Source organism: Pleuronectes platessa, chromosome 21 (genome assembly GCF_947347685.1).
Source record: "Pleuronectes platessa chromosome 21, fPlePla1.1, whole genome shotgun sequence".
Classification (NCBI taxonomy): domain Eukaryota; kingdom Metazoa; phylum Chordata; class Actinopteri; order Pleuronectiformes; family Pleuronectidae; genus Pleuronectes; species Pleuronectes platessa.
Window position 1 is genome coordinate 7102456 of NC_070646.1, and position 26131 is coordinate 7128586.

A 26131-nucleotide genomic window follows, 5' to 3' on the forward strand; every position below is an offset into this window, starting at 1 on the left:
AACCCTCGATTATTGTTATTATGGGGATAACAAGGCCACTGTGAAATGAGATTGAACGATTTCATGAGCATGATGAGGCTGTAGATATTAATATCAAAGCTGCAATGTCTGGTTTAAACTTTGATGTCATGCTGTGACCTTGACCTTTATCAGATTTGAAATAAAAGGTCCTGAGCCTAACCCGGACAAATTTCGAAAAATTGGATAAAAACTGCTGGATCTGTGTCGGGCTGAAAGACAGACAAACAAACAACAATTAAAGGTCCATGCTGTAAGATTTGGGTGAAAGGGATCAATCTATGATGTTTTCACTAGTGTGTTTAATCTGAATTGTAGAATTGATGTTTTCTTTACTCTAGAATGAGCCTTTATATTTAAATACTTTATATTTACATCGAAGCGGGACCTCTCTACGGAGGCCGCCATGTTTTTTTACAGTAGCCAAAACTGGACAAACTAAACATCTTCCGAGTTTTGTCATATTTGAAGTGTGAGGGGTGTTCAGCTGCAACATGCGACTTCACCACTAGATGTCACTAAATCTTACACACTGAACCTTTAAAATACAACTGCCCACAACCACCAAGCACGGGTATAACGAAACTGGAGTGCAGGGCGGTTTTAGAAACATCAAACCATTTTAGATTCACTTTTCACAAGTTCCATTCTCAACCTGGCAGCCAGAGGAAGAATGTTTTATCTGTCGTGAGCTTTGACTGCACATCCAGGCTCATGGCAGGAGACCAAGCTAATATAACCGGTTACTGGTGATGGCACGGCTCGCTGTTTGTGAATTATCTCTGAGAGAACAGTCCTTCTGCAGAGGACACACAGAAAGGGAACGTGTGCACACGCGTTCTTTAGAGCCATACAGGTTACAGCATTTATGGTGGCCGACATGAACACTTTTCTTTGGCAGAATAAACAATGCAGAAAAGATTTGCATTCATGTTTACATTTGATTTTTCTAAATTCAAGTTCTATATATTTGCTTGGATTTGTTTATTTCCTCTCTGTTTAAAGTTATTTAAAGTAAAGTCCGCCGTTAAACTATGTAAAATATCAAGACTACATTAGTCCTATAGCTTAGGAATCATTGGCAAAAAAAAAAAAAGATATGTTAATTGGCCGATGTATTGGTATCGGCATCGACCCCAAAAAGTCCACATCGATGGGCTGTAGTGTTCTTCAAGGATTGAAAATTACCTATGTAACTGTGATCTGCTGCAATGCTCCAGTTTTCCATAAGTGACTCTATCAAACGTAGCTTTGAAGATGAGAAGCTGATGGTTTGTAAAGATACACTGAACACTTTAATGGCAGAGATGCAGCCCGTATGCGTCAGCCTCCGCACATGATTCACTTTCTTATTCTCCTCAAACGCAGGGCTTTCATCCGACGTTATCTCCTCGGTGTTCTTCCACATCAAACAGGCACTTCAGACTAAATAATATTCCTACGAGCCATTGGCGCACCTTCACATGCTACCCACACAGCCCTGCAGGCACTGACAGGTCCGTGTTTATGTTGGCTTTGATGCAAGGAAATGCATAGACGAGATTTCTAAGAGTGTGTGGCCTTTAAAGAAGGAGTTCACCCAAATCAAAAGAAACTCAAATTAATCTTTCCCTCACTGACTGGTTCTGGAGTTGTTCCGCCTTGTCTCGAGCCTCGGCAACCACCCCCCGCAGTTCAACAGAGGTGAATTCTGTGTTGTTTGTGATGAATAAAGCACATTTTTCTCTCCAGAGACGAACACTGTGTCGATCACAGACTCCAACATCTTCAATTTCATCCTTGAAACTACTGTCTACTGCGGAACAAATGACCGTTTCATCCAACTTGAAGTATCTCACATAAAGGAAAAAAACACACTGAGCACCACGTGTCAAATGCTTTGGAAGAAGAATGAACACAACTCTGGATCTCAGTCCTCTGGTCCTACACGTCCAATATGTCCAATTAACAGTGAGGGACGAGGCTGTTCGGGCTTTAGATGGGATTCATGTAGTTGTTCCAGATGAAGTGATCGGTCATTGATCCGCTCACTCATTTAGTCAATATTGTCTGTGCCTCTTTGTTTAGCTACAAATTAGAGAAGTGGACAAACCCAACATGACCGGTTGTTTTCTGTGGCTCTCCTGAGCAGAGGGAAGCATTTTTATATCTAACATTCACAGATTTGTATCTACTTTTACTGTGGCCTGCAGTGACTCATTAGCATTTTCTTTCATGAAACACTGGATTCAACTTATGAACTTAACAGTATTATATCGGTTACTAAATATTTTTGACTTAATTTTTTTTGACTACTTTGACAGCTGGCCCCAAATATCGCAACAGCCAACCAAAATGAAAAGTTTTCCACTTAAAAAGTAAAGGGCAACTGTGAAAAAATAATTACCCGACTGCGTTTCTAAAGAATATGGAAATGTCTTTAAATTAAATACACAAGGAACCTTCACATCACAATATCATTCAGGCTGAATAATAAACCGGCACTGACTCTAACATGAACCATGCAATCACAACTTTTAAAAGTGGTTCTCATTTCAATAAAGATGAAACAACCTATTGACTGTGTTGGTGTTTAGCAGTTTAGTTGAAGTTCACCTCATGTCTGAATGATCGGAGAGATGTGGAGTTTCAGAAGAAAAATGTTTTGGCTCGCTTCTCTAAACACAGATTTTCTAAGGCAACATTGCTTTTCACAGAAGGCAACATTTTAAAGTATTTAGTTTTTAAGACGGCCATCTTTTGTGCGCTTAAGGTCTGGATCCTGCTTGTGGGTGAATACAGCTTTGTGTTGCTCACGGCCACGAAATAATGAAGGTGAATGATCAATTAACCTGCGCTTAAAACCACTCAAAGCCTTTTAAACTACAAGTCACATTCAGCCATTCACCCACTGATGAAACAGACAGTTTGGACAACTTCTAGGTTTTGGCACAAGGACACCTTAACATGCAGATCGGAGCCGATGGGGATCGAACCACCGACTCACTGATTAGTGAACAACCCGCTCTGCCTCCAGTTACCTTGCAGCGACGATGACAACAATACATCTCCATCGTTTCTTTGGGATTTCTCAAACTGCTGATACAACACAAAGAGCTTCACTGTACTAACAAACACACCAAGAAGCAGAGAGATGATATCAGGGGCTTGTAGAGATTCTTTATAAAGAATGTGAAGGATTCATAGCTCTCTGTGAATGTGTGTGTTTATGTCTCACTTGAAGGCTTCAGGAGCTCAGAGGGAGTACGGCGCAGCCTCCCTTTTGTCAACCTGCCAATTCACATGTCACAAGCGTGTTTGAAAAAATTCCCCCTAATTTGCTCGACTGCAAACATCCATTAGTGGCTCAACTCGTCTCCCACCGCTCTGCTGCTGCATCACGCTGCGATGGAGTCGATGACACCGAACGACTGCGTTAGAGCAGAGTGATGAAATGACCGATGATAGAGGGAGGAGGTTGAACACCCTTTGAAATGGTTTTACCCAGATAAACCGAGTCATAACTAACAGTAATAACACTCTAAAGTGATAGTCTTCCCACAATGTGTCTTTTTATAATCAAATAAGTCTGTGGCTTTGAAAGATGGGCTTTAGAAGGATTGCTGAGAGTAGTGCTCTTCATCAAGTCGGATTCAAGTCAGTTTCCTTTGATTCCAAAGGAAACCTGTTGTTTTTATTGCATTATAGAGATATTGAAAATGTTTTTTTAATGTTCCCAACATTCAATATCAGATCAGATTCAAGGTCGGTGAAGTACTAGAATTTGGCAAGCTCCAAGAAAGACCCAGTCTCTTGTGAAAGTTTCACCTGATGATGAGCAAATCACAAAAGCCAAGTGAAATGACAACATCACTGTTAGTTCACAGTTGATCCGTTGTGGCTATAGATATATATATACATTTACCAGCATCGTAAATATCTCATATACAGCAGAAAATGCCGGGTCAGGCACGGATGAGTACTTGAGTACATGTACCAATACCTCGTCTTTAAAGTATACTAGTTTCACTATGGGATCAGTACTCAGTATCGCCAGATACGCAAAGTCCGAGGGAAGGATGGTATCACGACATCTCTAGTTGTAGCTAAATAATGTGAATTCTTGAAAGATGCTAACGAACATTTTGAATGTGAAAGAGATCAATCAAGGTGATGATTCCCAACTCTGCAGCTCTGATCAGCTCTACAGAAAACGTCAGCGTTTTTGTTTTGTTTTGTTTTTTGTTCTCGTCATTGTTGTGAGACGCTGCAGCTAACAGATGCTACTGGGAGAAAACCCTACAGGCTAGCTGCTGGTGAACACAGTGGTGCAGCTATACCGGCTAAATGGTCAGATATTTATCACGGGGTTTAAGGACAAAAAAAACAACAGCATCTAAATATAAAGTGAATACATTCGACAGGTGGCCAGAAACATAACTCCAAATGTCACATGATCATCATAAATGTGTGCAATCAATATTCTGTTTATAGCTTGTTGCATTGCCACAAGAGGGCAATAAGTAAGTTCAACTGAAGTCCACGTCCGTCCTCAGCCAATGATTGATTGGTAAAGAAAGAGGTATGGACTCCAATTCATTTTTGCTGAATTCCTGACTCTACTGTTTCTACCTTCATCAGTTCGACTTTGCTATGTTTGCCTGGAGTCATTAGCTGTCTGGAAAAACATCAGAATATCAAGAGCCGGACGCCCCGGATGTGTCTGCTAGAGTGTAAACAAATGTTTTTTGTTTATTGGCAAAAATATGTGTGTGAGTGTGGAAGATGTGAAGCACACAGATGGACAGCACAGAACTCATGCTGCAAGACAGGTTTAACGTTTTAATGTTTTGTGAAGACTGGTGACATTTAGAATCCATGGTAACTGACCTGGAAACAGCCTCCGATTAAAGGACCCGACTACAAACTGACCCATCACTCAATACTACACAGGGTTGATTGTTTGATGCGTGAACTGTGGATTACAGATGGAGAGTGGTTGAGATGGTTGCATGTGTGTCTTTGGATGCACATGGAAACTTAGGTCAGAAATTCTTAAAACAAATGAATATGATGCAAGCCAATCCACAACACCCCCACATTCTGTCTGCCAATGGGCCAAAGACAGAAAAAGCATCTTTCCTCCTTCCATATCTCTCTCCATTGGTGTCAAGAGGTCATTGGGGACTTACCAGTCCGTCACAGTTGCTGATAGCCACCGTAGCCTCCGGCATATCGCTCACATCCCCAGTGAAAACACAGTTCCTGTGGATACGTTCCTTGGCCTTTTCCTCATAGTCCTCCTGCCATTCCACGAAAGCCCCCGGGGCCACCAGCCTCCTGTTGGCCCTCAGGCGGAGGTGCAGTTCCTTCCCAAACACAGTGACATTGAAAAACAAGTGCTGAGACGAGGAGGAGGAGGAGGAGGAGGTGACCGAGGGTGTCTCGGGGGCACCACGGGCCACCCTCCTCTTGCTGCCGGGGTCTGAGGGACCGGCGGCAGCAGCACCAGCAGCGGAACCACCATCACCTTTACTTCCACTTCCAGCAGAGACCACGTGAGAGATGTACCGGCCGTGGGAGTCTGTGCTGAAGGGCACGATGAGACCGTATTCACTTAACTTCCCAGAGAGTTGTTCTGCTGGGAGAGATAGTGTCAAGTGAGAAACAAATTCACAGATCCATGGCGAGCAAGGAAAGGAAGAAAACAAACTATAAAGTAAGGTAAGATGAATAATCAAAGACTGAAAGAAGAGAACTGAACTTGATTTGTAAAATATATTAAAAGGAATCCTCTCTTTATAAAACTTTAGTCGGTAAAAAAAAGTTATCCAGTAGCTCAACACATTGAATTGAAATTGCTCCTCCACAAAAACAGGGCTGTCAAACTCTCTACATTGAACTAGCAATAAGAAATAGGTCATCCTCTTTTTTTCTAAAAATCATTATTCAACCACATTCAGGCTTCACATTGTATCAGCCGGAGCACAGCTTTTTTTTTTAAAAGAGAAGAAAATGAGCAGACAACCTACCATCAGTTTCTGCAGCGAAAATATGTTCCAAAAATAGTTGAGTGAGTGAAAAGCGCATGAATAAATACATCCAATCCATAGCGAGGGCTGCAGAGTGAGAGCTGCCACTTCAGCGCTGACTTTTCCTGTCTGTTGTAAACTTTGAGCAGAGGAGGAGAAAAAGGAAACACACACACACACACAAGGACACACACACACACACACTGGGCAGAAAGTGCAGGATAGAAAAGTCCTCAGAGTTCAACTGCAGCAACGCGCATTTCTGTGCGTTTCCCTCCAGACGCCAAACTGACGGATCTATTCACAAGTTGCTTCCAGCCTTCACGGCCTGTGCTGCTGAACTACATAGACCAAGACTGCCCCATCCATTTAGGGAGCCGAGAGTGGGGGGAGATATCTGAGCGCTGATGACGACAACTCCCCCGGTACAAAAGCCGGGACGGTTTGGAGAGTGAGCCCAGTTTTCTTCCTCTTCTTCTTCTTCTTCTTCTCCTCCTCCTCCTCCTCCTCCTCCTGCTCCTTCCTCTACTTTTCCGTCCACTTCTTTGAGAGCAAGTTAACGCACGTCCACGCAGCGGAGGGGAAAAGTCAGAGGGCTTCAGATAAAGGGAGCAGAGACAGAGTGTCCCGCTGGTGAAACATCTGCCGTCCAGTCGTGCGCCATTACGCACCAGTGGTTCGGCTGCGGGACTTCACACAACTTGCAGCTCAACTTGAAGCCACTGGTCGCCAACAGTGGGAGCTCCTTCTCCCGTCGAGACGACCACGTATTAAAACCAAGAGTTTCTCTTTTTCAACAAAGAAAAGTGGTTGAGTCATGATTTCCTGCAACAACAACCAAAAATTCCAAATCCAATATTCAGTTCAATAATCTATAGTGGTTCACATAGGCAAAAATAACAATAATAGAATAATAAAAGTTATTCGAATTTCACTTACACGGGTACAAAGTGGTTTACACATGGGACTAAAACAACCCAGAACAAAAATAAGACATGATAACATAGAAGACAATGTTATAAACAACATCAGTTAGAACCACTTTAAATGTAGGGATTAAAAGGCTTCCCTATAAAATTATAATGAATAATAACAATAATAAACTTTATTTATGCAGCACAAAAGACCGTGAACAACTTAACAAATCAAAACAAAAGGACAGTTGTGCAATTTGAGGAACATTCACTTATCATTTATTAAAAAAGGCTAAAAAGTCAGGTTTAATCAAGAAGGGCTGTCTGGTGGAAATACGTTCTGGGTTTCTTCTACCAGTATGACAAACGAATTGAGGTTGACAAACAACTTGGATAAAATTAGGAATGGTTTTCCGGGTGAAGTGGGTTTTAAAAAGGGAATAAAAAGATGGCTCTGACTCTGCCTGCCTCATTTCCTCCTGCAGGTAAATCCAGAGCTCCAGGGTCCTGACTGCAAAGACTCTGTGTCCCTTTAAACATCATTTTAAGAAAGGACTTAAAGTACGTTAAATGAAAAGCAAAATGAAACCGACAACTGTCCATTTCTTGAAACGTGGATTCAGCTCTTACACTTCAGATCCCAATCGTTGTCCACTTGAACACAACAGGTCATTTCTGAACTTTTTCGTTTCTGGACCAAAACAGTGATACAACATCCCAGTTTTTCCGACGTCACAACAATCAATGATTTCTGTCCTTATAGCACGGACAGGAGGACAGGGACCAAATCCCTTTTCAGTGTACAAGTATTTTCCCTCCTTGAAAAAGTGAGCCTACCCCTTAAATATAGAGCCAGATTTAGTCAATGCAAAGTCAAAGTTGAGAGCAAATGTGCCTTTTAAAACTGAAACCATCATTGGCTGCAGGGATTAAATCAGATTACGTGTCTCTTGGATAGAATCCTGGTCTCAACACCATCCGTTGCATTATCCCATTTAACGACCTGTGTCTCACGTTCTTCATAATCTGGCCTAATCCTGCAGATGTCACTGTGAGCATATGTTCCATTCGGAGAAAGGGAACAAACCCAACGCGGTCATTACAGACTTAGAAGGTGTGAAAACCTCGTACAGTGGATTTCATCAGAGCCATGACAGCCTGTTAAAACTTTGGATGACTGCTATAGAGACGGGGATTTCTTTTTTTTCCGTTTTGGCCCCCAGCTCACCCTGCTGGAGTCCCAGACTTAGTCAGACATGACCACGCAGCAACTGAACCAACAACTTCTGGAATCCTTTCTCTCGGAGGAAGAGGAGTGGGGGTTGGGTTGGAATGAGTTTTGACTTTCAGGTACTTTTCGGAGAAAAAAGGTGTCTAGACTGGACCTTCTCTTCCTGCCACAGTTCCTGGACTTTGTCTGGACGAGCCCCCCTCCACCCCCACCCCTCCCTCGCTCCTCCATGCGGGGCCTACACTCTCACTCTGGGGTTAATTACCTCCACGCTCCCAGGATGGTCAATGTGGAGCAGGTGTGGGTTTTATGCAGTCGCCCCCCCCCCCCCCCCCCCCCCAACAGGGGCGCCAACAAGAGCTCTGGCCTGTGATCCAGAGCTGTGCATTAATAAGCGATGGAAAGTTAACCACAGCATTAAGAGATGGAAACCATTAACTGCCTTGTAAGAAGTTTTATGCTCTTTTTCCATCCATACTGTTTGGAGTTGTTTTCACGTGCGTCGAGAAAGGCCAGGATGAAATTCCACAATATAGTATTCAATTAGAAGCCTTGTTTTTTCCCCCTCTGAAATGAATAGCTCCACTCACAGTCTGTGGTTGAGTCCACACACCAGAACAATTTTCTACTACAGCGCTCGCATTAGAACACTCTGTCCTGAGGAGCAAAGACTCAAACGGGCCCTCGCTCCGGGTCGGACTCGGCTACCGAGCGTCTCGAGAACCAGCCGCAGATGTTCCCACCCTAAAGTCAGAAATGTGATTTATTGACGTATAAATAAGCGAAAAATATTAAACTCTTTGTTCTCTACCAGTCTCGTGCTTCACAGAGACAAGGGGGGGTTTCGCTTTGTGAATCACAGTGACACGTTGTAATCTGCCGAACAGTAGTTAGTCCAGCCTGTGAGGGGGTGAAGCTGCAGAGAGTAAAGCTCCTTCCCCTGTGTCTCCAGCAGCGGGGAGACATTACAGTACAGTGTGCAGGCCTGCGGATGCCTCAGTGTGTGCTGTAATGTGGTCTAGCCATGCCAGCGTGCTGGGAAAATATGCGACTTTTCATCTCGGAGATGCAGGGAGATGCAAAGCAGCTGCTCGTCTGCCCGGCAGCTTGAGGGAAGAGCGGCTCCAGCGTCTGCCAAGTTACAAAGCAGCGACTTGGAGGGGTTGTTATTATGGTGCTCTGCGCTGTGTAAATGCAGGGAAGGCTTTCAGAATGAGTCCTGAGTTATGACCCCAGTCAGACATGATGAGTCTCACTTGACCTCCCTTAACAAAATGTACTTCTGCAGCGGTGTGTGTGTACGTGTCACGTTGTATTTGTGGTATTCAAGGTTTTACTTTGTCGCTTCCACCAAAGAGGATTGTTTAATCAGTGTTTATCTCAGAGAATGACTCAGCGCCTTTTCATTAAATGTTTATTGTATTGAGCGGAGAGTTAATGGATCGGTTCAGCGTTTTTGTTCAAGGTGATTTTTCTGCTTTCTTGCTGAGAGTCAGTCCTGCCATCACCGTGAGGCTGTCAAGTGGCTTATTAGAAGCCACTTGACATATTCATCCTTCAAATTGTTGGTCTTACACTTTGCAACCCCCCCCCCCCCCCCCCCCCACACCCCCCACTCCGCTTCCGCCCTTTATGCTAAGCAAAGATAATGTCTCCTAATGACTCTGGCTTCACATCAACTCAACAGGAACCAGGGTTGCTTCAATTTTCTCATCAAGCTCCCGGCAAGAAAGCAAAGACAAGTATTTTTCCAAAGGGTCAAATCAAGCGTGTGTCATGTAGTTGCTGTAAAAGAAAACAACACAAGACACCGGACATTTTACTGACTTGACTTCTTCCATGGGTTTTATGATTTGCAGATCCAGGACCACTGCACCGCATGCTGGTGGATCGTAGATTCTGATCATGGACCATAGCTCATGATGGTGGATCACGAATCAGAGATCGTGATAGCGGATCATTGGGGATAGTGGTTGTGGATCCCGATAGTGGATTGTGGATCGTGGTGTCATCTGATTGTATAAATACTTAAAACATTGACTGTTGTTTTGTTGTTAATACCTCAGTTTAAGAACTGTGGATCAGAATTTGGATATCGAGCACTGTCAATCCATCCAAAACATCATGGTCTCCATCTGTAAATCAACTGTCACAATGAGTATTTAGCAGAAACCCATTCACACTCAGAGTTTAGGTCTCTGATCCTAATGTCCTGTTGAATGAAGAATGTAGGATTTATTAATCATCCACTTCAGGACTTCATCTTAAAATAAAAACACTTAAATTGATGGGACGTTTTCCAAGTGATCCACTTTTTGGGGGGGTGGGGGAGCAGTTAAAAGTTCTCTATTAGATCAATCAGTTTCTTTTTTATCCTGCCTGCAGAGACTTTTCATTACCTTGCTCAGTGGAGTGTGTAATACCTGGCCCATTAGAGATTGTGTCTTACTTCCCCTGGTAAATGAAGGTCCACGCTTCCGTTCCAACACAGGTTCGCTGAAGATTCCTACAAATCCCTTTCACCATCTTGCTATTATTGATCAAATCCCCGAGAGGGCTGAGAGCACACGTAAGTCTAGGAGGTGTCTGTAATGCTGCTTTTATCCAGACCCCCCCCCCCCCCGACTCCGGCACCGTGCCGTCTCCCCAGAGCAGCTCTCTCTCTCTCTCTCTCTCTCATCTGCAGAGGGAAGCTTTTCACATGAAGTTCATTACATCCCCTCTCGGCGCTCACCTCTCAATGCCGCTCTTTGTCCGCCGTAATCTCGGGATCCTTCAGAACCGCTAGCTTGAGTTTCACATTGGGGAGTATCTCTGCGAGCTTGGAAGGGATTTCAAAGGCGAGGGGCCGCTATATCATCCAAGCATGGTCCTCATGTCCTGGGCTTATCTTGACCCGGAGTCAAGTTGGCCACATGCTGCAACTGAATAGCCCGTCTCCATATCCGCATGTTGTTTTAACCGATTTGTCTACGTCGGTGGAGTTGGGAGAAATTCACAAACACACATGCACGTGAATTGACCTAACATATCTCACAGGCACCGTCAGCCCCGTAAAAAGCGACAGATAAAGCCGCTCATAAACCGAGACGATGCCGAAAGGAAACAAGTGCAGCTAACTACAAAAAGGTCTGTTTCAATCCGGACCACTTGGTTTCCATTTACAATAATCCAGGATAGGCCGTGGTGTGATAAAATCCTAACAACTTCCGCGCTCCTCGAGATAAGCCTGCTGTGCACTTACAAGACGGGAAGTGATCTGGGATATCAGCCTTTCAAAGCGGGGCCGCCGAAGCCAAGTGAGCTTCACTGATGTCCCCCCGCCGGTGGGTTTTAATCCCCACACAGGCCGCCATTCTTGACAAGAGTGACCTTCTTTCTCTTTTTAATTAAGACGTTACCTGTCCACATCAAAAGGCAACTCAGATTAGTCGTTTGATCTGCCTAAGCTCTTTATTACTCCGCATGGAACACGTGAAGATCTCGGCCCCAACAATGAATTATCTGTTTTGGGTGCAAGTGTAAGCTGCCTGATGTTCATAAACTCCTCCGCTCTCCGAGACAGCGAGAGCGTCCAGATATGCGAGCGCTCCTCAGCAGTGGAGCAAAAAGACAAGATGTGGAGATAAGGAGGGAAAAGAAAGGAAGCCGAGGAGGGAAGAGACAATTATTTTGGCTCGGTCGCTGGATCGGAAACTTCAATGAAACAGTGCACAGGGGAGGCCTGTGTGCAAAATATCCACAGTCGACCCGCCCACACTTCAAAATCCAAATCCTTGACACAGATGGATCTGTTTTATTTTCCTCCTTATAAAGTGAAATGATACCAAAAGCAGACACGGGCTGGTAAAACTATTCAAATTATTTTATTTGAACCCCCCCTGCCCCCAAAATCGGAAGAAAAAAACACCAGATACAGGGAATAAAAGATTAAACATTGAGTTGAGTTCCTCTGTTTGAAAAAAAAACAAAAAAGTTAAATTAAGAGCATAGCTAAGACATTAAGGTGTTAATACAACCTGCACATGAGTCTATAAAACATTTAAAAATCATCAGAATCTTTTTTGCTCAATTAGTCGGGATCAGTTATGTACAGTGAAAATGATGTGATGAAATTAAGAAATCTGAATGGCTTCTGGTTTTAAGGCAGGATTCATTCTGTTTGTACAGCAGATGTGAAGCTACAAGTTGCTAGCAGAACAAACAATTATAAAAAAAAAAATATAGAAAAGTTAGGACATGTAAAAAAGAAATGCTGCCCAGTAAAAAAAACTGGCACGTGTGAAATAAAAGCAATGTTCCTCCCGCTGCCTTGCTTGTCTGACAATACAATGACAATATAACAATATATTGTCCTGTACAGTTAATCATGCAGCTTTGCCTTCATATACCCTTTTCATAAAGGGTAACTTTATCACGTAATCATCAATTTTAACACCAACTCTTTTCTTTAAGTCAGGTATTTGGAGCCTTGACCTTTTGCAACTATTCATTTTTAGTCAGATGTATAATTTGATTCAAGCTGACTCATCGGTTATGTCCCAGAAAATGAAGCCATTTACAGAAGTAATGTCTGCGAGAGCCAGGCTGATTAAAAAAATAACTCCGCTAGTTTTTTTACACATCAAGTTTGATTGCAGGTTTTTGGGAGCACTAGTGAGCACCTGAATGTCTCACAGAGCTGTGAGCGGTCAGGTTGCATCGTGGGTAATGTAGAATTTAATGTAGGAAGGATATGACTTGAAAGGAATCTCAGAAAATGATGTAATAATCTGTTCAGGTAGCACTGTGAATAGAAACAACACATTTACAGCTTTAAAGAAGAATCAAACTTACATAAAAGATTCCTGCCATGCTGCATTGTTAGTACCTGACACATGAGAAATCAAATAAACAGGAACAACAGACTGACTCATTACTGTTGTCTTACTGGGACAAAACAAACTCAAGGACACGAAAAACAACTGTTCGTATGTACACAGAGTGGTTGTCTTGAAAACATATTTGAAATCAGGTCGGACAAAGAAGAGAACAGGGTACAAGAAAGATATCAGACCACAAAAAGCAGTTGTGACATACGGAACTTGCTCCTGTCCTCCAAAACAACTTAATCTGTTGTCCCAGTAAAACAGAAGTTCAAAAAGGCCCTCTCGCCTTCAAACGTGTGGAAAAAACAAACTCATTTTAAAGTCGATTTGAAAAAAGTGACATAAATATTAGTCAAGTCTATGATCTAGCATTGAAAAAAGGCACAAATATCGACTACTAAAAGTAACAGTCTAAAAACACTTAACAAGAATGGAACAGCAAAACAAACAATAGATGAAATGAAGATATGCATTGACACAGGGGTAAATATAGAAGTTGTGACAATGTGACTGTAAAAATGTCTTTTATTCTGAAAAGCACAGTGCTGCTCTGGTGCCTTCGCAGTGATCCTCTCTCAGATGAACTCCCCTCGGAAAGGAAGTGAGTGAATGTTTTGCCGTTGCCAGCGGCAGCGCAGCCGGGCCAGCTGCGAGTCCCTCGGGTTCTCGAACTCGGAGAAGGCCAGCTGGTTGAGGATGTCATAAACTCCGGCCCTGGCAGCCACCTACCACGGAAATACACGAGATGTTAATGAAAATGCAACATAGACGGCCAAGTTTTCTTTTTTAATTGATCCATCATGACCACACGAGTGCTTCGAGTGCCACTTTTTCCGGGTTGAAACATGTTATCTGATGGTTTTCCGACACTTGCAGCTGTCGCACTGGAACAATAAGAGTCTGCTGAGGGTTTGGACTCAACAGGAAGTGGTGGGAGAAGTATTCAAATATTCCACTTGTATAAAAATACCAACACCACAATGTAAAACATTATATTACAAAGAAAAAACCCTGGAATAACCAGTTAACTTAAAGTGGCAGAGAGCGTATGTTAAGAAAGGAGGGTCTTATGAATAGAAAAAAGCTGCTAAGTTGCATTGTGGGAAGTGTAGGAGCTAGTGTTTTGAAAATTAAAACTATTCTTCAGAATAAAATTCTTCGTCTATAAAATGTGTCTCATCTAAGTGGTAAACAAGGAGCAAAACTTTTTTTCAATTAATAAAAGAAATTGTTTTATCAATAAAATGTCAGAGAACAGAGCAACATGCTTATTACAAGGGACACAGTGTAGAAGGAGATGTGGAATTAATTGTGTTTTCCGACCAAATCCATAATCCCAAAGCGTTCCATTTACCAGGACAGAAAATTGGTAAATCATCACATCTGAGAACCTCGAACAACCAAATATTAGAATTTATCCTTTGTAAAAGACTCGATCGATTAGTTAAAGCTAGGGTTGGTAATCCTGGAAAAGCAACTTTGAGCAGGATACAATTAACATATCCGTCCAATACATACGTCAGCCAATCATTTCATTTATTGTGAATTAAACTGATTGGTCCTGATGTCTCAAAATGGCAATTCAATCAATATTTCAGTGAAGAACTACACTGTAAAATCCCACTTTCCCGTAATATATTGGCCACGTTTCTTACGTAACAGCAGGTTTTACTGAGGCAGATGTTTTTTTTTATAAGCTGTGTGTGTTTTATGTGTAAAATCTTAATCCACCACTTACTTACTACAGCAGAAAGTTTGGTGGAGGAAAAAGGAAAAAATTTCCAAATTGCACAGCGGCCGCAAGAATTTCTCACCATGTGCTGCAGAAAGTATGAAAGGAATCAAGCGCATCATCCCACAGGAGTTTCATATTGTAGAGCGTATTGTTTAGTATGAATAACAGAGCCTGTGCCAAAACATGAAGAACTGAAGGGGCAGCTGATCAGAGGGTTGAGGGTTCGATCTCTGGCTGCTCCTGTGCACAAGTGTTCTCGAGCATGACACTGGGCTGTGAGCGAATAGGTGCATGGGAGGAGACTTTTAGAAATGCTTTGGATAACAGTGCAACATAGAAATATGATGCAATTGTAAATTGACATAATGTGTGAGCCTCTTTTTTCGTGGTGAACAGTCACAGGAGGCACAAATTAACCTAAAACCTAAAACCCAGCCATCAGTATTTTATTGAAGTGCTGTAAAGGGGCATTGACACAACACGTGGACACAGTGCATGTCATTCCCTGTTTCTGAGTCATTACTGAATGAATGAGAACAGAGAGCTACATGATTAGCTTCCTCTCGGGGGAGATAGTTCGGCGTTCTAGTTAAAACTGGGTCACGCTGACTCATGGTCTGCTCCGGAGCGGCGGATGGGAAGCACCAGGGACAACCAGGAACATCTGGCCATAAAGCCAAACGATGCACACAAACACAAACAAGCCCCGCAGAATCTTTACAAGATCGCACACACCAATTAAAAAGTGCCCCAGATGGATGTTAAGAAAGTCATGTTTATTCATTTCTCTTGATCGAGAGTGATGAGTAAGCTGTGTTGGTTTTCACATCACAGGCCATTTAAAGGATTGCAGCTCATCCTCGAGGCGCAGCTTGCAGGAAAGTTCAGTCTCGCTGTTTGGAATCAGTGTGGAACGATGCTGCGCCATCAGCTGTTGGCAAGTTTGACCCTTGAAGGGAATCGGAGAATGACTCAGCGGAGGTAACGTGGCTGAAAAAGCTTTGCCAACTTCACCTCTCTTTTCCCTCCTCTCCTTGGGCAGACAAAGAGTCTGAAAATGTTTAAACATCCGGGTGAATAAGTTGATGGAGGCATAGTTTCAAACTAGACGAAGAATGAAGAGTATGACTGTGGTTGAACTCCTGAGGCTGTGAGGTCATCCTGTATGAAGTGCTGCATAAACGGACCCTCAGGTTGAATTCAGGGGAAGACATGCTGGAACAATGAACAAAATAATAGTATCAAGATACCCCTTCCACTGCAGTGATTATAGTTTAGCTGGCCAGCTTTGTGCAGGAATAAATAGAAGGCACCACAGCATGGCCTCTAGATTACCTACTCGCTGACCGTGCAAAATCAAAAGTTGCAATAGATAGATAGATGCACTGAACTCCAAACAAAAAAATGTTGTTTGCTGCAGAAATCTCGCAGAACTTGCTTTCCAGTCCCCCTCGCAAAATATATCTTCCATGTACAAGACACAAAGGAAGATGTTAACTTAAAATGATGAGAGTGATGACAATGGCCGATGAACAAATACATGTTTTCCTCAGAGGAATTCATACTTCACATCCTGCCTCCTGCAGCTAAAGGAGCCAACTCTCACCTGAACATTCCGGACAACGTCAAGTCTGACCCCGACAATATTCGGCAAAATGTCCGAGCACAATTTTCAGCACATCGTCCAGAGCTTCTGCCTGAAAACAGCTTTAGAGACCTTTGCTCCGACTTGTGTGGTGTCTCATTCTCAACAAATGATTTTTCATGTCATTTACATTGGGTTAAAAAAACTGACTTCATGCATGTTTGATGTTTTCCTGGAAAGCTACCAAGGGAACGGATGACTGGGAGCAGCGAAACCATTAGTCAGTGGACGTTAATCCCAGGAGGAACTCTGGATTCGCGCTGGTCACCAGGAGACTTAACCTGACTCATCTCCTCCACAGCCCAGCTGTCTAAATACAAGGCTGAAACAGTCACAGACACTCAGGGCTCGCTGAGGAGGAATATTGACTCTCTTTCTTTTTAAATAATCAACTAAAATCCATCTTTCTTTTCAATATGCGTGAAGGGCAAAAATTCCAGAATGACTTCTCACACCTTCTCACTAATTGGCCTGTATGTTTAGAATATTACAAATATAGTTTACTCATGATTTGCCTCCTTTCCTCTAGGTCTGTTTACTGCAACATCTTTTCCCATCTCCTCCTCTTTTCCTGACTGCAGACATCGGCACAGCAATTTCCAAGTGTAATCCTCGTTTAGTTATTTTGATACATCTATAATGGAAATTGAAAATATTGCCATGACTCTGGCCCGTTTTAAAGGTAGATATGAAGATATACTGTTAAAAACACAGATAAAAGAGTCAAAACAAATCGGATCTTTCAGGGCACATCTCTGAATTCAAAGTGAAATAAAGAAGAAAAAAAGCCTTCAACTTGTTGGCGCCCAGTGACAAACCTACGCAGGGATTTGTATTTCATGTTGCATCCAAGGAATCGCAAGCGGCAAAACTCATTAGCCGGCCGGAGGGGGTGCAGCGGCGGAGTAGCGAGGAGGCGCTGGTTGTCCCCACAATCTGCTATCTCAAAGGCTGCACATACTTGGCCGGTGCAGAGGGACAGGGAGGCCTCTGTGCCACATATCAAAACAGCTGGAGTGACTGATAGGGTACCTCTCCTGCAGGCATCCGTGGTATGCGCTGTACACAAGTCCTGCCATTGTGTGAAGGGCCACGTTTTGGATTAGCAAACATGGATTTCAATTCCAATAACTCCTCTGATGTCTCTGCTCTGATCTCAGTACATGGCCCCAAGGCAACGTGCACTAATGATGCCGGGGACAATATTTGTCCAGCGTGCGCACAATGCGGTAGGAGGCAATATTTACTTGAAAATATATATTATGTGGCAATTAGCAACTTTGATTCTGCAGCAAATCAAAGCAAACACACGAATCCGCAGTTTTACGAATCGGAATGAACAGGAGCAAAAAAGAGAGAAATAGATCGGAAGCCGGTTCCCGCTGTGCACAACTGGAAACGCCGTGGAGATCAAATAAGTCCATGCACACACACAGACACACACATGCCTCAGCCCGTGCAGGATGCAGGGCAGACTGTACTGGTTCAGATGTGGCTGGTTGTGTAACAAGGGCTTGAAATGCACAAGCGGTGATGGCGGTGACCCTCGACCGCTGCCTTTGGCGTTGCAGCTTGTCATTGATGATCCGGCCACGGTCACTGGTGACAGGCTTAATGATTGTGCCTCTGGGTTGGTTGGGTCGGATTGGTTGGGCTGCTGCCAGATCCGGGTGCAACTGGGCCAGTAAACACATCGTAATACTGATGGCGGTGGGGGGGGGGGGGGGGTGTCAAACGTATCACATACTGTATATCACAAGGCGACAAAATATTTATATATATATATATATGTTGTATAATGTTCTTTAAGCAGTAAATTGTTTTGGTGGGAGTGTTCTCACATGAAGATTAACAGATCAACAGTCTTTTTGGTTTATTGACTTTATTATTTTTAGTTTGTTCTGTTTATAAAAGGTGCTATATAAAAAAGTGAGTATTATTATTATTGATATAATATAATAAAAATAATAACACAACACAGGATCCACGCACCCGCAGCAGAGTGAAGCAAAAGGTGCACGTCGGAAATAAACAAAGTGGACACGTCGGCGATCACAGCTGGGGTTAACATCCCTGCTCTCGCTCTCCTCCTTCAGAATCGCTTGTGGCATCAAAAATCCATCAGAATAATCGATTCAGGATGACACCTTATTCTAATGTCAATGAGAAAGGTTTTCGACAGCAACCGTCTCACCACACGCAGCCTGGCTCGTTCAATCGAGTTCTACCGGAAGCAGTACGGTATATTTTTCTTTTCCGTGCTCAACACTCATCTGTGCTATTGTTAGTTTTCAAGTGCGCTTCGAAGAGATGGCCTGTCAGTCAATCAGTGTCTTGGCTGTGCTGTCCACTACAAACAAAGCACTGCTGCTGCTGCAGGACGTGACGCTGACACTTGAGCAGTGTGCACTTCGGTGATGCAAAGCCATTAACGGTATTTATACAGTTTATACACTGTATACATTCACAGCATATGTCCGCCTTAATGGTCATGCTATGTAATCACAAAACCCTGGGGTTTGAAATAAAGGCCAAGGAGGATTCTCAAGCATCACCTCACACCTACCAGCCCCAGACTCACACTATTTCTCGCTGTGTACCACACATACTGCAATTGTATACAGCAGATAGAGGGTGCAAAGTAAGAAATTATAGATAATGTCGGGGTGCAAGTTCAGATCCACTCGTGTTCACTGAGAGCGCAACAGCTTGCTCCAACTGTAGGTGCATTCTGCTCGCTGTGAGCTTCATGTCAGGCCTCCGGTAAATAAGGAAAATTGGATGAGTTCATCCAGCAGCTCCATCATATGTTAACCATGTACCACAGGCAGGATATTCATGTGTCAGGTTCTTCACAGCAGTGACCGGGGCACCACCATCCAGAATCCGGCACATGTGATTATACAGCGTGATTATCAGCTACTGTATGTGGCCAGACGTCAACCTCTGGCACCCGCCTGGTTGGTTGTTAATTAAACTTCCTTACAGTGAGTGGAGAAGGTCACTCGTTATATAATGTGCTACAAGTCTAAGAGAGCTAAAAGTCAAACCTAACTCTGTGCAGTGGTTCGCTGCTGTCCATATAGGCCTTGTTCTTCTTCCTTTTAGAGCAAAGATAAGCTTCCGTTTCTTATTTCTCCATTTACCAATTAATTCAACCTAAAAAATGAGTTCCCGTCTACCTGTCGCCCCGATGAAATTCAGGACAGAGCCGGCTTACACAGCACAAAGGCACTGGCCATGAGATATTATGTAGATGTATTCGTATGATAATATGCGTTTTCTGTTCCCTGCTTCACGGCAGAGCGTCCTTGGCCTCGGTGTGCACACCTACATTTTCTCATGGCATAACTGGGCCATTAGAGTCACTCTGATGCACCGCATATATTTGCTACTCATAACAGGAGGAAAATGCACTGATTGACCGCACATAGTTCTGTGACAATTGTTTTCACAGCCATTGTTCCAGTCTATCTTGAAATTCCGCGTTGTGTTTTTCTCGGAGTTCATTCCACCTCAATAAAGACAAAAAATGCGAGAGATGTTCATTTTGTGATTTTCAAACATTCCAGCTTCTTCACGCTGTCTGCTCGCGAATGAGAATAGAAAATGGCGGTCAAATTGCCCGACTGAAGTCCAAACTATAACTTGCTCTTTTGCTTTCATCCTCTCTTAAACGTTTAGACAACCGACAGAATGTCATCATTCAGCCTGAAGTCAACTAATTTGAGAAGCTGTGCTGAGCCTCACATCTTTTAATTATAACAAATTGTATATGAAAGAGGAAAAAACACAATGTAGGTTGTGTGTGCTGCGGCGTCAACTGGGCATCCTCACATGTGTTTGACAACCTGCCAAACTGCTAATTAACCCCCACGCGGGTTTAGCATATTACAACATACAGTGCATTTTAATTTCAGCGTGTGTGTGTGTGTGTTTGTGTTGGGTACCACATACAGACTGATCATTTGTTTGGAATGCACATAAATTCTCCACTTTACTGTAGAGGCACAGGTGGCCGAACGATTAATGTACCCACGCAAACACAGAGACGAGACCTTGTGAAGAACCAGGCAACAACCTGAACCATCTCGTAAATTCCTGGAGGGAAAATCTAAATAAAAACGATAGTAACCAGTTCACAATGTGAACTGACTGAGTGTGAACACTGTCAGTCATTCCCTGTTTCTCATTAACTATTGACCCATCAACACTGTCGGGGCTTTTCTTATATTTCTACTTGTTTTCAGCCCCGACCGTTTTTCTACAAATGACTTCTCAGTGAGGTACACGCTTCACTGAGTGCCATTCTGGTTCCAAATATATTTCAAGGATTCATAAATCGACATCATTATCTCCATCTAGACTTACATCTGATGGAATTGGAATTGTGAAACAATTCATCACAGAGAGTGGTTTACAGAAAACAAGTAGAAAGCACTAGAAGTCAAGAAGAAAGATCCTGTACCTGTTCCATCCAGAGAGAGAAGGAGCGCTGCCAAGAGTCTTTCTTCTCTAGATGCAGGTATGTGTTGAAGAGGATGAGGTAAATGTAGCGTTCCAGGCACTGCAGGCTCCTGAGCAGCAGCTGCTGACACTCCTTCTCCGTCTTGCCGCTTTTAATCTAAGAAAACAGGTAAACAAAGCTCTGTTGGTGTTTGAATTGAGCCCAACACATTTTCCCCCCATAAAGCAACAGCTGCCGGCAGCATGGTCACTTTTTAATGTGTTTACACTGTAGAGAGTATGAGAAACTGGGCAGGCATATGTGCTGCTTCTCTTGTACTGTGACTCGTTAAAAAGGTTTCTAACTGCTTCCTGCAGTGGGTGTTTGCATCCCCTTGGCCTTTCTTGACATTTTATTCATCACAATAGGTCTACAGAGGGTTTTCAAGGTCAGACGTGTTCACAACAACAGCAAAAACTTCATATTTACAGCACATCCACAACGGGGTCTGCCCTGATCATTACAGGCCCATTTTCTTCAGTCCAGAGACATTTGTATTCTTTTTAACAGTTTTTCTGTCTCAAGTGAAGATGTGATGACAATTGTGATTTGCGGTCTTCCGTAATGGATCTTTTCAGGAGAAGCAGCTTATCTGCATCTAAATCAAAAGGAAATAATGGAAAATGTTTTATTCGCAAGAAAACAAACAAGGACAGACAAGAAATGTGAGCGGGGGACGGTGTGAGATTGCTCCGTTCAATTCGAGTGCAGCAATTGACAGAAAAATAACACATGAATGTGTTTCCTGAGACTAAACCCAAAACAAATCCCTTGAAAAGTGCACGACCTAAACCTCCAGCACACTGCACTGACATCTGTTGCTGCTAATTAACTAATGTATAAAATGGCCCAGCACCATAACAACAACATGACAACCAATTCATTTTGAAGCAAATCATGTCCTATTGTGCAATACAATCAATCACTCTAGCTCCCCCCCCCCTATTTTGTTGCATTAATCGTACAGTGACAGGCGGCATTTGAAGACGTGTGTGGCCGCTGAGATGAGTTGTTTTCAGCTTATGTAACATTCTCATTCCTGCTCTGTGGTTCTCCTACATCCTAATCCCCAACTCCCCCCTGCCGGCATGGACATTATTTACACTTAGCACAGTCATAATATTAGTCGCCCTTAGGCCATCAGCTCCACCAACGAAGGGTCCATGTCCTCTAAAGTGCAAACTGGGTAGCAAACACATTTTGAGTCCTGTGGCCAAAGCTTTGACCGATCTGCCCATTACAATACACACACACACACACACACATACATACACGTACACAAAGTACCAGTGCACTTGGAATCTACATCATTTTCTTTGGAGACTCAGACCTTGACCAATGAAGTAAAATCGGTTCCACTTTGAGTCCGGGTGACAACTGGTCAGAATTTTCAGAAATCCCCTGAGACAGACTTGGAACATCACGTTCAAGAAGCCAAAAACACGTTCTGTGGGACGGCCGTGACCTGAGGTGAAAACATGTGCCAGATTTGAAAAAGATCACTCAAGGCGTTCCCGAGATGCTGCGTGACCAACGAGACCAAAAACATGATTTGTACGGTCACCATGACTTTGACCCTATCGTACTATTTCATCTCTTCTCCTCTTTCATCTGCTGAGGAAGCCCATTTAGTGTTTCCCACAGGTTGTGAATTAGATTTTTGTGGTGGGTGGCACGTTCTTTCGCGGTGTGACCTGCAGAGAATCATGCAGTTTAGAGGGGAAAAGCCTAAACTGGATAATAGGCGACTGCACACGGAGTAGACTTCACCACCTCGGTTAGCGCTTGCATTCCAGACAGGTGTGTGCCCGGAAAATTGATTGAAGAGTGAAGTGAGGCGTTCTTTTATCGATCCACTGAAACTTTGATTTCCACCACACTGTGGAACAACAGAACACCCTTCAAGTGCAAGTTCACCCGAGGATTGGCTTCTGTCACAGTGCTCATTCTCACAGTGCCTTAAGATAGTTTAGTATTTTTTTTGCTATAAAAAACAGGGTTAATATGTCCCATGATCTTCCCCTGAAACTGACTCGCGATTGGTGGAGCGTGTGTACTAGCGGGACCTTTATATCACGGACCCATCCCCACATCGCTACAGCACTCTAGACTCCAAATGCGCTAGATGGCAGCGTTCAGATACAGAATATTTTGGCTTCATTTCTGGATAGATGGAGGAAGTGGAGACGTGTCATCCATCTTTACATACAATCTGACAGACGGACTCATCAGCAACAATTGATCCACACCACCATCTCACTATCTTTTATTCCTATCTGCCTCCAGAAAAAAACTAAACATGTAGTTCTGCTAAAAACCGGCAGAATGTTGAATAGCTTCTAGCTGCAAGCAATCAGGATCATTAGCAAACTGTGCCCCTGTGTCAACATTGAACTGACAACTGCACCATAATGAACAGTATTTCAGTTTAATGGACTGCGATTCACTTTAAAAGCACTATGTTGAACTACACGTATATTTTTTGTATCCTTCCAGTTTTAGGGCTGTTGGTTGGAAGGAAAGACATTTCATTTTTAATTTGCCAGTACAGATACATAATGAAAAAGTCAAACTACATCCGTATACCTGAAGCAGCACTAAGGTGAGAGCAGGACGTTTTTTATCAATGTGACGCATTGGTGTCGACATATTCTCCATATAATTTTTTTCCTTCTCTATTCCAAACTGCTTCGAGCCTTGTTGCACTTCCAGGCAACAATTGACAGGGCCTGACATCCAGCTGTGTGTCTGGGTGGCGGAGCGTTGATTGAATAAAGTGTATATTGGGGTTAAGAGGAAGTAACGAGCCAGCTCAGACAAAGTGCAGCTCGTTGCACGGTAAGAAGGACACCTCACAGCAAACTGTTGTAGTTGCAGTGGCATGAACAACTTACTTGTTGTGGTCTTTTTTTAAAGGTTAAAGCAGATTCAAAGGTGATCTACTGACAGTTTATCGCATGTAGGGGAAGTACATTAAAGGCCAGAGACTGCCACAGAATGAAAGCTTGCGGAGTAGGTGGGCTAGCACTCAAGGTAATTTGAAATCTGCACATTGCAGCATAATACGATCATTCCAGGGCTGAATGACGCAACAGAGGGGGGGGGGGGGGGGGGGGGGGGGGTTTCCTGTCCATTCCCAAACAGCCGTGGTCGGATCCCAGTTTTCCAAGCATCTGCAGCGGAGTGGAGGAGAAACTACCACTACCTAGGCAAACAATGGATGTGCTGTCTGTTGTCCGTCAACTCTGCCAGGGCAGAGAGGGGGAAAGGAACCACACACACCCCTAACTTGTCTCAATCTCTCTCAGTTAACATCGACCACAGCGGAAAGGCAGGGAAATAGCCGGTGAACCCGATCTCCCTTTGCGCCCTGCACCCCAAGGGGTCTTTCAACATTTCATCTCTTAGCCTGAAAGTCCACAGTGCCAAAGCCTGGCAGCTATCTTTGCACAAGCCACAGACGAATACTGAGCTCTCTCTCTCTCTCTCTCTCTCGCTCTCACACACACTCAGATCAGTTTGCAATGATTACATAATTCACACCTCTAAAATCTGCCGAACCCCATTTCTGCGGTGGCCTTCTGTCTGTCAACATCGACTAAGCCATGTGTGTGGTTGAGCGGCCTCTCGTGCACTCTCAGAAATTCCTTCAGAAAACAATGTTGGGGAAGATGTGGTGTAGAAGCAGAGCGAATTTCTTCCATTCCATGTAGAGACAGCCTTGAACGCGCTGGATTTGCACGGATTACAATTCGTTTGTACCATTCTGTACTGTGCTAATAATTATAATCCACTTTGGAACAAGAGCAAAAAACCAACACATGTTGCCAAAAGAATTTTAAACCTTTGAAAATCAATGTGTTTTTCTTCAAACTTAAAAATAAAAGGGGAAAGTTTCTGCTGAGTTGGTGAAGTAGCAGACAAAGAATTATGTCGCCTGGCCTTTCAGACACAAAGGAGGTGACTGGTCCGACCTTCTTCATTATCAAAGGTGAATACCATTATCCAGCCAGCTGCTGAGGTGTAATAATGAAGCCACTCGGCTCTGCTCGGTCCTGAGTGGTACGGGGGGGGGCTGCCCAAACACAGACCGCATACCATTGTTGAGAGTCCAGGAATGCTGGCTGGCTGCACAGAGCTTCGAGCGAGGACAATATGAAATAGAGAGACTTTGAGGAAAAGTGGAGGCAGTGCCACGGCACACAAGTTCACGAGAGTCAACCTTCTGTTAGAAGCAAGGATGGAAAAAACGTCCTTGAAATTAACTTTCCCTCAACACAAGCCCTTCGGATTAAAAGCCGCAGTCCTGTGACATCAAAGCATTCATTGTACATATCCAATGCTAATTTACCATTCAAGGTAATAATTCATAACCAAATCACTGTCATTAGATTGCGTGTATACAAAGAGACAAGAGTGTTTCAAGAGATTAAGTGGGCCCAGGCGAAAGGGAGCAGGGGGGCCCTACATGAGTACGGATGCCTTTTAAGTTTTTTAATGTTTCTTAGGTCGGGCTTGGTTACTTTTCTCTCAGGCTCAGTCAGGTTGAGTTAGAAAATTACAGCCACAGGCTACATTCCGCTAAGATTAACAACAAAGAATAAACTCTTTATATCAGCTTTCAATCTTTTGGTCATGGTAACTGGTCTGGTAAAGACCACAAACTAATATATATGAGCAGGTGAGTTTCACTTGTTATTCAATGACCATGAGTGGTTCTGCTTCAACGTCTAAATGTGTATCTGCCAAAACCTGGAACTTTCCCTGAGAAGCTAAAAGACTGAAGGCAGAAAGAAACCGCTAGCATGGATCTGTCCAAAAGTATAAAAAAGAAGAACACCTAGCCACACCTCTAAACCTCAGTAATTAACATTTTACAACTCACTTGTTTATCCATAAAAAAACAACAAGTTGCATTGTTTAAAAACAAGTTGGTGTTTTATTGGCGGTTGTTGTGCTGAAGTGCTTCTTGGCCAAGAGTTGTGAACACCTCTCCACAGGAAGAGGAAAACCACAACTTACCATTTTTACTCTTTGGTTTCTGCAGAGACTAAAGAAACGAGATATAACGTGAGGCAGTCTCAGAGGTGTTGGTAGCCTGAGGTTAGCTATGCCCCCTCCATTTCCAGTCTTTATTATAAACCAAGTTAACCATTTCCTTGCCTCCTGCTTCCTACAATATTGGACAGACATGGTGGTATC

At 43.3% G+C, this 26131-nt stretch overlaps 2 protein-coding genes across 4 annotated transcripts in view; both read right to left on the minus strand.

The window, feature by feature from the left end:
- Positions 1-6697, minus strand: part of LOC128427191 (A disintegrin and metalloproteinase with thrombospondin motifs 3) — a 44850-nt gene extending 38153 nt beyond the window's left edge. The window contains exons 1-2 of the mRNA XM_053414291.1: positions 6030-6697; positions 5190-5635 (exon numbers count right to left, since the gene is read on the minus strand). Coding sequence (XP_053270266.1) covers positions 5190-5635; positions 6030-6108 — 525 coding nt within the window. The 5' untranslated portion in view covers positions 6109-6697. The remainder of the gene's footprint in view (positions 1-5189; positions 5636-6029) is intronic.
- Positions 6698-12018: 5321 nt separating this feature from the next.
- pald1a (phosphatase domain containing paladin 1a) overlaps positions 12019-26131 on the minus strand; it is a 46529-nt gene continuing 32416 nt past the window's right edge. For all 3 annotated transcript variants that reach the window (XM_053413505.1, XM_053413504.1, XM_053413503.1), the window contains 2 exons: positions 20891-21046; positions 12019-13767 (listed from right to left, as the gene is read on the minus strand). In XM_053413505.1, coding sequence (XP_053269480.1) covers positions 13618-13767; positions 20891-21046 — 306 coding nt within the window. In that variant the 3' untranslated portion in view covers positions 12019-13617. The remainder of the gene's footprint in view (positions 13768-20890; positions 21047-26131) is intronic.